This window comes from Penaeus vannamei, chromosome 24 (assembly GCF_042767895.1).
Source record: "Penaeus vannamei isolate JL-2024 chromosome 24, ASM4276789v1, whole genome shotgun sequence".
NCBI lineage: Eukaryota > Metazoa > Arthropoda > Malacostraca > Decapoda > Penaeidae > Penaeus > Penaeus vannamei.
This window is the reverse complement of record NC_091572.1, coordinates 1,220,669-1,233,168: the sequence shown is the minus strand read 5'-3', so window position 1 is coordinate 1,233,168 and position 12,500 is coordinate 1,220,669. Positions and strand designations below refer to the sequence as shown.

The 12,500-nt window shown below is 50.1% G+C and overlaps 1 protein-coding gene across 2 annotated transcripts in view; it reads right to left on the bottom strand.

Moving 5' to 3' along the window:
- Cow (Proteoglycan Cow) overlaps positions 1 to 12,500 on the bottom strand; it is a 183,474-nt gene that overhangs the window by 703 nt on the left and 170,271 nt on the right. Inside the window, exons 6-12 of one of the 2 annotated variants that reach the window (XM_070138191.1) lie at positions 10,573 to 10,925; positions 10,188 to 10,260; positions 7,601 to 7,702; positions 7,122 to 7,275; positions 2,900 to 2,994; positions 1,308 to 1,445; positions 1 to 337 (exon numbers count right to left, since the gene is read on the bottom strand). The exon at positions 1 to 337 is cut by the window's left edge and continues 703 nt beyond it. In XM_070138191.1, the coding sequence (XP_069994292.1) occupies positions 222 to 337; positions 1,308 to 1,445; positions 2,900 to 2,994; positions 7,122 to 7,275; positions 7,601 to 7,702; positions 10,188 to 10,260; positions 10,573 to 10,925 (1,031 nt within the window). In that variant the 3' untranslated portion in view covers positions 1 to 221. Of the gene's footprint in view, positions 338 to 1,307; positions 1,446 to 2,899; positions 2,995 to 7,121; positions 7,276 to 7,600; positions 7,703 to 10,187; positions 10,261 to 10,572; positions 11,037 to 12,500 lie in introns of both variants that reach the window. The other variant, XM_070138190.1, reaches the window with a different exon arrangement.

Below are 12,500 nucleotides of genomic sequence, written 5' to 3'. Positions count from 1 at the left end.
CAAGAGATACGCAGAGAGAGGGGCGGAGTGAGAGACCCTTCTCCCTCCCCCAAAAGGAGACAAAAGCCTTCGAAATCCGGTGGTTCTCAGAAGGGAAGAAGTGCGGGGACGTCGCGAGCGCGCCTGGAGGCTTTGTGGGGCGGCGGTCGCAGGAGAGCGAGAGGAAGAGAGAGAGGAAGAGGAGAAGAGGGAAGGAGAGGCGACCCCTCTTTTTTTCCCGCTTAGATGTCCAGGGGCATGTCGGCGCTGCCCTCCACGGCGTCCATGTCGTCGTCGCCGTCTTCTGCGTCGTCGTCTACGCGGTTGCTGCTCACCTCTTGGCTGTTCACTATCGCGTCTGTTGACAAAGGATAAGGATAGTGACGGTGGTCGACAATGGGGGGGGGGGGATGCTGATGTGGAGAGGAATATAGATGGCAATGACAATGGTGAAGCTAATGGTAAAAGGTAATGGTGGTGATGCGTACGACAATGTATTATTATAGTGATTAAAGCAGTGAGTAAAGCTGGAGATGATGATAATAGTGAAGGACGATGGTGGTGATGATGTGAAAGGATAGTGCCTCATTATGCCCCTGCGTCACACGGGTCAGTGTGAGGCGAAGCGCGAGCAAAACTGCCAGATGAGAGCCTGGGCACCCGCGGAGAAGATGAACAATGGAAGTGAAATGTGTGTTCAACAATGAATAAGAATAAAGAGCATTTTGAATCAATAGAATCTTCTGTGGAGGACATTTTCCTTTTAACGATATTTGGTCTTGAAATCAGTGGATTTCTTGACAGTTTGATCACCTCTAACTTCTTAGTTTAAAATTGACACCACCTCATTTCTTCCATGAAAATGATTATATGATAATAGTTGATTTAAGCCTCAATTCAAATCAAATAATGGGCGCAGTGCTTCGTCTATCTCACTGACCAAAACAATATAAACTTACCTGTTGTAATAACTCAAAGATTATCCTGGAGGAACAAACAAAGACAAACAAAAAATGAGCTGCATCGCCCACTTCCCTCCGACGCCACCCAATCCGATCCTCTCGGGCCTTCCAGTCCCCGAGGCCATGGCATCCGTGTCACGTTTCCGAGGTTTTATTTTTCTAGACATAATTTTCATTTAGATCTGACACTCACTCCCTGCCGGATGCCCTTCCTGCTGCCAGTCCTCACCTCTTAGCCATAAGCTCCACCCACAGAAACAAACAGAAACGCACACTCACGAACCCACACACACACGCACACATGCTCATACATACATACACCCCCTCCCTCCAAGACCCACACGCATTCCAAGAGCCGAAACCTACCACAGTTGGGGGTGCTGTGCGTGCGGGTGCTGGGGAGCTCGACGCCGTGCCTGTCCACGCACCAGCACACGCCAGCGCCGGCGTGGCACTGCGTGGGCTGGTAGTAGCCCTCGCTGTCGCACTCGGGGATGTAGCCGCCTGAAAGAGGGCAGAGCAGCTCAGGGTCGGTGCTGGGGCTGTGGCGGTCGCTGCCGCTCTTATCATTATCTTTGCAATCACTGTCATCATTATTGCTCTTGGCACTGGTATCATCATTATCATTATGTTATTATTAGCAGTAGTATCATTATTGTTATTGTTATTATTACTATCATTATCATTATATTATTGTCTTTAATATTTTTGTTATCATTATCATTATCATTATTATCATCATCATCACTACACTTATTATCATCGCTATTTTCATTATCATTACTATTAATTATCATTACTAACATGATCATTATTAGTCTTATTATCATTCTCATTCATTACTATTATCATTATCATTATTATTGTTTTTATTATTTTTATCATTATTATGATTATTATTATTACCATTATTCTTAATACTATTATCATCATTATTATTACTATCATTACTCTTATCATTATCAATTTTATCATTGTTATTATTATTGTTATTATCATTTTCATTATCACTATCATCATTATCATTATCATCATTTTTATCTTTATCATTATTATCCTTATTATTATTATTATCATTATCATCATCATTATTATTATCATCGTTATTATCATCATTATCATGACTTTCATCCTCATCCTTATCTTAGTCATCATTACTGTCAGCATCAGTCTTCTACACCTTCGGCTACTACCATCACAATGTATCTCTGTCCAATTATAATCATAAAAAGTCACAATGTATCTCTGTCCAATTACACTAATAAAAAAGTCACAATGTATCTCTGTCCAATTACAATAATAAAAAAGTCACAATGTATCTCTGTCCAATTATAATCATAAAAAGTCACAATGTATCTCTGTCCAATTACAATAATAAAAAAGTCACAATGTATCTCTGTCCAATTACAATAATAAAAAAGTCACAATGTATCTCTGTCCAATTACAATAATAAAAAAGTCACAATGTATCTCTGTCCAATTATAATCATAAAAAGTCACAATGTATCTCTGTCCAATTACAATAATAAAAAAGTCACAATGTATCTCTGTCCAATTACAATAATAAAAAAGTCACAATGTATCTCTGTCCAATTACAATAATAAAAAAGTCACAATGTATCTCTGTCCAATTATAATCATAAAAAGTCACAATGTATCTCTGTCCAATTACAATAATAAAAAAGTCACAATGTATCTCTGTCCAATTACAATAATAAAAAAGTCACAATGTATCTCTGTCCAATTACAATAATAAAAAAGTCACAATGTATCTCTGTCCAATTACAATAATAAAAAAGTCACAATGTATCTCTGTCCAATTACAATAATAAAAAAGTCACAATGTATCTCTGTCCAATTATAATCATAAAAAAGTCCCGCTCCCTCACCAAAAAGAGATGAAAGGAAAAATGAATAACAATAACCCTACGTCAGACGCAACGAGAGAGGCCACTCACCCAGCAGGCCCTTGCTGGCCTTCCGCAGGGCTGCACAGGGGCGCTCGGACTTGTCGAAGCATTTGCACCACTCGCGGGCAGACAGGAAGATGTCCCTGGAAGAGAAGGGGCGGATAGCGGCGCTGAGAATGAGCAGAGAGCTGAGGATGGTGGAAGGGGTGAGCAGAGAGCTGAGAATGAATGGAGAGGTTAACCGTATTCATTGTGACAAATATAGAAAAAGTGTGAATGAGAACCAATATCTTCACAGTACAAGGGGCGTATTTCGTCAACTTCGATTATATCTTCGTCAGAAATACGTGTATATCTGACGAAAGGGAACATCGAAACAGGGTTACGTTTCTTGCATTTCATCCCTTTTCTACAAAAGTTAAGTTTGCTTGATGAAGGAGTTCACAGTCAAATCTATAGACGATAGGTAAGAAACAGTTTATGAATCATGGACGGACACAAAAGGAAAACGAGTAGGAGAGGCAGTGTCTCTTAGGGTAACCGGAGGAGAAATCCCTGGGAGCAACCTGGTGGCCTTATTAGGATATTTAAATCACGGGCTAGATCCCACTTCTTTTCTCCGCCCCCCTCCATTCCCTTCTCCCAAGCCAGCTCATCTCCCTCCCCCCCCCACCCCATTACCCCCTTCCCCGCAACACTATCTCCCCTTTTCCCACCCTTCCTTTCCCGTTCCATTTCCTCTTCCTTTCTCACCTTTCTTCTCAAGCTTTCCCTATCCCTCTTCACCCTCCTTTCCCTCCCTCCACCTTCCTTCCCCATCCCATCCCATCCCATCATCAGCATATCCATTTTAACATATTGCTCTACAGTGTGGGAGGGATCGAGGAACAAGGTTCTGCCACTCGTCATATCTCAAAAGGTCTTACGGGTGATATCCAGTTTCGGAGGACTCGACCCCACTAATAATGCATTCAGACACCCAAAAAATTAAAATATTTGGACGTAAATGTCCATTGCAGTGCCCTGCACGTGTTCAAATGTTTGCTATAATATTCAGTTCAAAATATATTGTAGGTCATAATGTGAATTACAATTTAAGGAACGAAAATCTACTCGGTCTGCCTCAGATGTGGCAAACCGACACCGCACACGGGGCAAGTGTGTGGACCGAACGCCCCTTCGCATAGGAAATGCAGTTTCGCTTCCTGTCTTTAAGAAACGAAAACGACATTTGTTAATATAATCAGGCAACGTGATCTTTCTAAAACCCATGAAACTGTAGAATCAATGGTTATTGTTTGTCCCTTACCAGTTGATGTATCTTAAGAAAATGTCGATAATTATGTCCATACTAACCTTTTATAGAAGTATTGTATTTGATTTTGCCAAAGTGAATATTAATTGATTTAGTGCTATGTTACTGTTAATGTGCCTTTTAAAAGAGCATGTTGCTTTCAAAAGGCTCAGCCAAATCCACTGGATTATATTTTTCTGTATAAACTGCCCAACTTGTAAAACTTTAGCTAGAGAAACATTCTAAAATTCAAAAACTCAAAATTCAAAATCCTCCCCCGCTCTTTCCCTCCCCCTCACCTTTTCCCTAAGCCACCTTCCCCCCGCCCACAGCCACCTCCACCTTCCCCCCGCCCACAGCCACCTCCACCTTCCCCCGCCCACAGCCACCTCCACCTTCCCCCCGCCCACAGCCACCTCCACCTTCCCCCCGCCCACAGCCACCTCCACCTTCCCCCCGCCCACAGCCACCTCCACCTTCCCCCCGCCCACAGCTACCTCCACCTTCCCCCCGCCCACAGCCACCTCCACCTTCCCCCCGCCCACAGCCACCTCCACCTTCCCCCCGCCCACAGCCACCTCCACCTTCCCCCCGCCCACAGCCACCTCCACCTTCCCCCCGCCCACAGCCACCTCCACCTTCCCCCCGCCCACAGCCACCTCCACCTTCCCCCCGCCCACAGCCACCTCCACCTTCCCCCCGCCCACAGCCACCTCCACCTTCCCCCCGCCCACAGCCACCTCCACCTTCCCCCCGCCCACAGCCACCTCCACCTTCCCCCCGCCCACAGCCACCTCCACCTTCCCCCCGCCCACAGCCACCTCCACCTTCCCCCCGCCCACAGCCACCTCCACCTTCCCCCCGCCCACAGCCACCTCCACCTTCCCCCCGCCCACAGCCACCTCCACCTTCCCCCCGCCCACAGCCACCTCCACCTTCCCCCCGCCCACAGCCACCTCCACCTTCCCCCCGCCCACAGCCACCTCCACCTTCCCCCCGCCCACAGCCACCTCCACCTTCCCCCCGCCCACAGCCACCTCCACCTTCCCCCCGCCCACAGCCACCTCCACCTTCCCCCCGCCCACAGCCACCTCCACCTTCCCCCCGCCCACAGCCACCTCCACCTTCCCCCCGCCCACAGCCACCTCCACCTTCCCCCCGCCCACAGCCACCTCCACCTTCCCCCCGCCCACAGCCACCTCCACCTTCCCCCCGCCCACAGCCACCTCCACCTTCCCCCCGCCCACAGCCACCTCCACCTTCCCCCCGCCCACAGCTACCTCCACCTTCCCCCCGCCCACAGCTACCTCCACCTTCCCCCCGCCCACAGCCACCTCCACCTTCCCCCCGCCCACAGCCACCTCCACCTTCCCCCCGCCCACAGCCACCTCCACCTTCCCCCCGCCCACAGCCACCTCCACCTTCCCCCCGCCCACAGCCACCTCCACCTTCCCCCCGCCCACAGCCACCTCCACCTTCCCCCCGCCCACAGCCACCTCCACCTTCCCCCCGCCCACAGCCACCTCCACCTTCCCCCCGCCCACAGCCACCTCCACCTTCCCCCCGCCCACAGCCACCTCCACCTTCCCCCCGCCCACAGCTACCTCCACCTTCCCCCCGCCCACAGCCACCTCCACCTTCCCCCCGCCCACAGCCACCTCCACCTTCCCCCCGCCCACAGCCACCTCCACCTTCCCCCCGCCCACAGCCACCTCCACCTTCCCCCCGCCCACAGCCACCTCCACCTTCCCCCCGCCCACAGCCACCTCCACCTTCCCCCCGCCCACAGCTACCTCCACCTTCCCCCCGCCCACAGCTACCTCCACCTTCCCCCCGCCCACAGCCACCTCCACCTTCCCCCCGCCTCCACCTTCCCCCCGCCCACAGCCACCTCCACCTTCCCCCCGCCCACAGCCACCTCCACCTTCCCCCCGCCCACAGCCACCTCCACCTTCCCCCCGCCCACAGCCACCTCCACCTTCCCCCCGCCCACAGCCACCTCCACCTTCCCCCCGCCCACAGCCACCTCCACCTTCCCCCCGCCCACAGCCACCTCCACCTTCCCCCCGCCCACAGCCACCTCCACCTTCCCCCCGCCCACAGCCACCTCCACCTTCCCCCCGCCCACAGCTACCTCCACCTTCCCCCCGCCCACAGCCACCTCCACCTTCCCCCCGCCCACAGCCACCTCCACCTTCCCCCCGCCCACAGCCACCTCCACCTTCCCCCCGCCCACAGCCACCTCCACCTTCCCCCCGCCCACAGCCACCTCCACCTTCCCCCCGCCCACAGCCACCTCCACCTTCCCCCCGCCCACAGCCACCTCCACCTTCCCCCCGCCCACAGCTACCTCCACCTTCCCCCCGCCCACAGCCACCTCCACCTTCCCCCCGCCCACAGCCACCTCCACCTTCCCCCCGCCCACAGCCACCTCCACCTTCCCCCCGCCCACAGCCACCTCCACCTTCCCCCCGCCCACAGCTACCTCCACCTTCCCCCCGCCCACAGCTACCTCCACCTTCCCCCCGCCCACAGCTACCTCCATCTTCCCCCCGCCCACAGCTACCTCCACCTTCCCCCCGCCCACAGCTACCTCCACCTTCCCCCCGCCCACAGCTACCTCCACCTTCCCCCCGCCCACAGCCACCTCCACCTTCCCCCCGCCCACAGCCACCTCCACCTTCCCCCCGCCCACAGCCACCTCCACCTTCCCCCCGCCCACAGCCACCTCCACCTTCCCCCCGCCCACAGCCACCTCCACCTTCCCCCCGCCCACAGCCACCTCCACCTTCCCCCCGCCCACAGCTACCTCCACCTTCCCCCCGCCCACAGCCACCTCCACCTTCCACCCCGCCCACAGCCACCTCCACCTTCCCCCCACCCACAGCCACCTCCACCTTCCCCCCGCCCACAGCCACCTCCACCTTCCCCCCCCCCCCGCCCACAGCCCTCCCACCACAACCCCATTCCCCTCACCTGTCCAGATCGCATCGGTCGATGAAGGGCTTGATGCACCGCTCGTGGTCGTCGTGCTCCAGCTGGTACAGTTCCTTCACGCTGAGGCGGCCGTCGCTGTCCCCGTCCAGGTGGCCCAGCATCCACGAGACCTCGGGCTTGCACCAGGAGGGAGCTGGGGGAGTGCAGGCGGAGGTGAGAGGGTCATGCCTTTACGTATCTATATGTAGACATGTAAAGGTTTATAAAAGGTTGAAGAATGTTTGCGAAAATGGTGAATAGAAGTGTTTGTTTGTTTTCTGTGTGTGTTTATATACGATAACATACAGAGGGTTTAATAATGACTGCAACAACCATGCTCAAAAAGATAAATATCAATACAGAATCATGCTTTGATTGACACAAGTAGCTAGTACCACAGTCCCTCCTCCCCTTCCCAGTCGACACGAACCCATCGAGTGAGAACGAGTCGAACCATCGACCACTGCCATTCGCCTCACCTTTCGTGACGGAGTTGGTTCGTCTGCGCGAGTCGGCCATGATGACGGAGAACCAGTCCAGCATCCGGTTCCCCATGGCTTCGAGGGCGTCCTGGGTGCATTCTGGGGGGGGGGAGGGTGGTTAGATGGGTGGTTCTTGGAGAGCTGACGGCGGTGGGGAGTGTGAGTGGTGGTGGTTGGCAATGGGAGATGGTTCGCTGGTCAGATGGGCGATTCTTGCATAGGTGATGGTGGTTCATAGCAAACTAACGATGGCTGCAATGCATAGGCTTTGGCTTGCAACGAGAGATTTAAGATTGTAGGATAAAACTGCAAACATAGCATCCGAGAAGCGAGATGCGTCTCGCGCCAATATATTTTCTCATAAGCTGCGTCTAAAAGCGACAAAGAATGATCATTGTCATTCAACTTAGGCTATGATGCCACTGAATGGTATTCTTCAATTATTTAATAAGAGACAAGAAACTTTACACAAATATTTAAATCTTTGTTTGTCATTGTATACATTTTCGTCTCTTTCACTCCTCTTCCTCTCTCATCTTCCTCCAACTATCTCTCTCACTACATCTCTTTCTATCTATTTAACTATCTCCTCTCTATCTCTCTCTTCCTCTCCCTTTCTGTCCCTCTCTCTCCCCCTCCCCCTCTTTCTCTCCCTTCTCCCTCTCTCTCTCTCCTTCCTCCTCTCTTTCTCTCTCTTCCTCTCCCTTTTTCTCCCTCTGTCTCCCCCTCCCCTTCCCTCTCTCCTTCCCCCCATCTCTCTCTCTACCTATCTATCTATCTCTCTCCTTCACGCCACTCCTTTATTCTCTCTATTCTCTTCTTATAAATTCACAACAATCTGTTTTGGATCAAGTGGTTACTCTTTTTACGTAAGACAAGAACAGTGAAGATGTATTGACGAGGTTCATTTCCTTCTGAACTATTTCTGCTTTATCTGCTTTAAACATTACTACTGCTATTACTGCTACAGCATTTAATTTTCTGACTGCTGTAATCGCTACTGTTACTACCGTAATTGTTTTCTACATGAATCCTGCTGCCGTATCTGTTTCTTCTTTTACCACTGCTACTTCTCCTACTACTCTAACGATAACTAACACGACCGCTACTGCTCCTACCACTTCTAATACTCTTAACACTCCTATTTCCACAACAATTTTCCCAATGACAGCTAATCTCCCGCCTTTTGCCCCTCCTCCGCCGCACCCGCCCTCCCCGCCCCTTCCCTCCCGCAGCCCTCCCCGCCCCTTCCCTCCCGCCGCCCTCCCCGCCCCGTCCCTCCCGCAGCCCTCCCCGCCCCTTCCCTCCCGCCGCCCTCCCCGCCCCTTCCCTCCCGCCGCCCTCCCCGCCCCGTTCCCTCCCCCCGCCCTCCCCCCCCCGTTCCCCCCCCCCGCCCTCCCCGCCCCTTCCCTCCCGCCGCCCCTTCCCTCCCACCGCCCTCCCCGCCCCTTCCCCGCCCCTTCCCTCCCGCCGCCCTCCCCGCCCCGTTCCCTCCCGCAGCCCTCCCCGCCCCAATCCCTCCCGCAGCCCTCTCCGCCCCGTCCCTCCCGCAGCCACCCCCGCCCCGTCCCTCCCCGCCCCGTCCCTCCCGCAGCCACCCCCGCCGCCCAAATGAGCTTCAGGCGGCGCAAGACGGCGCGCCAAGCCTTCGAGATCCAATTGCATCGTGATGAGCCAATCTATTCAAGAGACTTCCCGTCGACGTAATATCGATGTATTTCATGATTTCAGATTTAAATGAGATTCCCCGGCAATTCAAATACACGAGTGGGGGTTCTCTCGTTGCCCTGTGGAAATCACGAGATCATGGAATTTCCTATCTAATATCGCCTTTCTTTCCCTTCCTGGGATGAAGGTTTGTGATTGGCTGCAGTGGAAACGAAAGAGATCGCTGATTGGCTGGCGACGATGACGTCAACAGAGCTCATGGTAATGTCACTCTCATGTGTTTTTTTTCAGTCGGCGATTTTGAGAAAATTGGTTAATTTTACCTACCGAGGTTATGACTAATTTGAGTTTGGCTAATAACTATCAGAATGACTTCTAATGCGAATTGACTAAGTCTTAGTAAAGGTACTGATGTAAAATACACTAAAGATACACAATACATAGTTTTCTGCATTACGCCAATGATGTATAATTTTACAGCTGAATATTAGTGTCTCCCTTCTGACGCAAAAATTATATATACTTCTCCGGCAGCCGAGAGATGAAGTATTCTGATCACTAGCCTAAGGTCACTGAGGAATCACTCTCCTTTTCGTGTCCTAGGATAACGAGCATTGGGCCGTGGTAACAACCTTGCTAAGTCATTATTAACGATTCAGAGAACCCACACTTATCCCTGTTTCCGAACTCAAGACCCACACTCATCCCTGTTTCCGAACTCAAGACCCACACTCATCCCTGTTTCCGAACTCAAGACCTCACTCATCCCTGTTTCCGAACTCAAGACCCTCACTCATCCCTGTTTCCGAACTCAAGACCTCACTCATCCCTGTTTCCGAACTCAAGACCCTCACTCATCCGTCCCCCTGCGTCCACAGGGGCCTGTCCTCCCGACGCGCCCCCCGCCGGCACTTACCATTGGGTCCCCAGACGGTGTTGGAGGCGAGGCGGGTCGGGTCGTTGGTGCGGCGGGACCACTGCCGGTGGGCCTGAGGGAGGAGGGGGGGGTTAGAAAAGGGCTCTGGGCAGGCTCTCCTTTGTAGGAGTCACGTCCTTCTCTTATTTCGGGCTTCGACTGAGGCTCCGGCTTAAAAATATCGCTTTTCATAAGGTGTTAAATGCGTCTGAGGGGAAAACACGACTGCTGTACATGTATAGGCACTATGTCTATTTGTGGATGTGTACACACACACACGTAGACACGCACACACACGCACATATACATACATCTAAGTATTCATGTATGTATATACAAATACCGAGTCATTTGCTAATCCGCATGACTCAGGAACGACACTTACATTGTACTTGTCCATCTTTCTGTAGGAGTCCTTGCCGTACTTGCTGTAGTTGCTGCCGTCGTCGGCGCCGTTCCTGCCGCCGCCGCGCTCGCCCTTGTAGCCGCCGCTCTTCTTGTAGCCCTTGGCCTTGTTGAAGCGGCTCCGCACGCGGTTGGTGTACTTGTCCGCCATGTCGCGAGGCGGGTGCTTCCTGCCGCCGTCGCCGCCCCGCCCGCTGCCGCCCCTGCTGCTGCTGTCGCTGTTGGAGGTGTTAGAGGAAGAGGAGGAAGAAGACGAGGAAGAGGAGGAAGAAGAGGAGGAGGAGGAGGAAGAGGAGGAAGACGATGATGGCGAGGATGACGACTGCGTTGAATCTGGAGAAGGAGATGAGGTGCCTGGTTCATCCTTGGTGGCTCTGAGTTTGTTAATATAAGCGTCCAGTCTCTCTCTCTGTCTCTCTTTCTTGGCGGAGTGGGAGTTGGGGTCTGGAACAGAGGCCGAGACGGGGGTAAGACGGGGCGGAGGGGAGGAGGGGGGGGGATTGGTGGGGGGCGATGCTGGCGGAGGGAGTGGTGGTGGCGGAGACAGGGATGGTGGTGGAGATAGTGATGGTGGTGGCGTGTGATGGAGGAAGTAATGATGACGCTGATGGTGAAGAGTTGACGGCGATGATATTTTTCATAATAATAATAATGCTTGTGTTGATAACAAAGACGAGAACAATAATGATAACATAATAAAGATTTAGTATTATTAGTAATCATGATCACTTTTATTATCACTACTGATATCAATACCATTATCATTTTAATCACTATCATGATCATTATCATTATTGTCATTATTAGTCCTTATTAATATCATGATTATCAGGAAAATGATACTGATGATGATGAGGAGGACGAGCATTATCAATATTATTAACTTTTACATTATCATAACCATTATTCTTATTCTAGTTCTGCTCCTTTCTATTATTATGACTATTACTATTATCATTATCACTATCGTTATGATTGATACTATCAATGTTATCATTATAATAATTTCCGTCGCTATTATTATTATCATAATCATTATTATTGTTATTGTTGTTGTCGTTCCTGTTTTTGTTATTACTGTTATCTTTATTATCATAATCATTATCAATACCGTTGTCATTATCATATTATCATAATTATTATCTTTATCATTATCATGATTATTATTTTGATTATTTATGATTATTGACATCATCATTATTGATATTTCTTTTATTAATATCATCACTATCACTATGATCCTTACCCTCAGGCCAAGTAAAGAAATACCTTTGGCTCAGGTAAGTCGCTAGGTAAGAATTTTTTTAGATTTCATTTTCCTTCTTTTTCCTTTTTAGATTTTTTGAGAAGTGATGTAATGAGCCTGTTCGTGGCCAGTCCCTCACTCTAACCCCTGCTTCCCAGCCCTACATATCACACTGGAAAAGTAAAACTGAGGTTCAGATTCAAAATGCACATCTTGTTTGTTTTTTGAAAGCCTGGGGGGGGGGGGGAGGCTTATCACTATTATTTATATCATTGCTAGCATCATCATCATCATTATCATTGTCTATGCTATCATTATTATCATTATCATTATTATAATAATTATTATTATCATTATTATTATCATTATCACTATTACTATCATCATTATTATCATCATCATTATTCATATCATTATTATTACTATTACTCATCATTATTTTTATTGTTGTTGCTATTACTATTACTCTCATCATTATTTTTATTATTGTTGTTATTACTATTATTATTATTTCTATCATCATTATCATTATTATTATCATCTTTGTTAACATTACTACTATCATTATCAAAACTGCTATCATTAGCATCATTATTATCATTATCATTATTATTACCAACATCGTTATCATTATTATTATTATTATTATTATTATTATTATT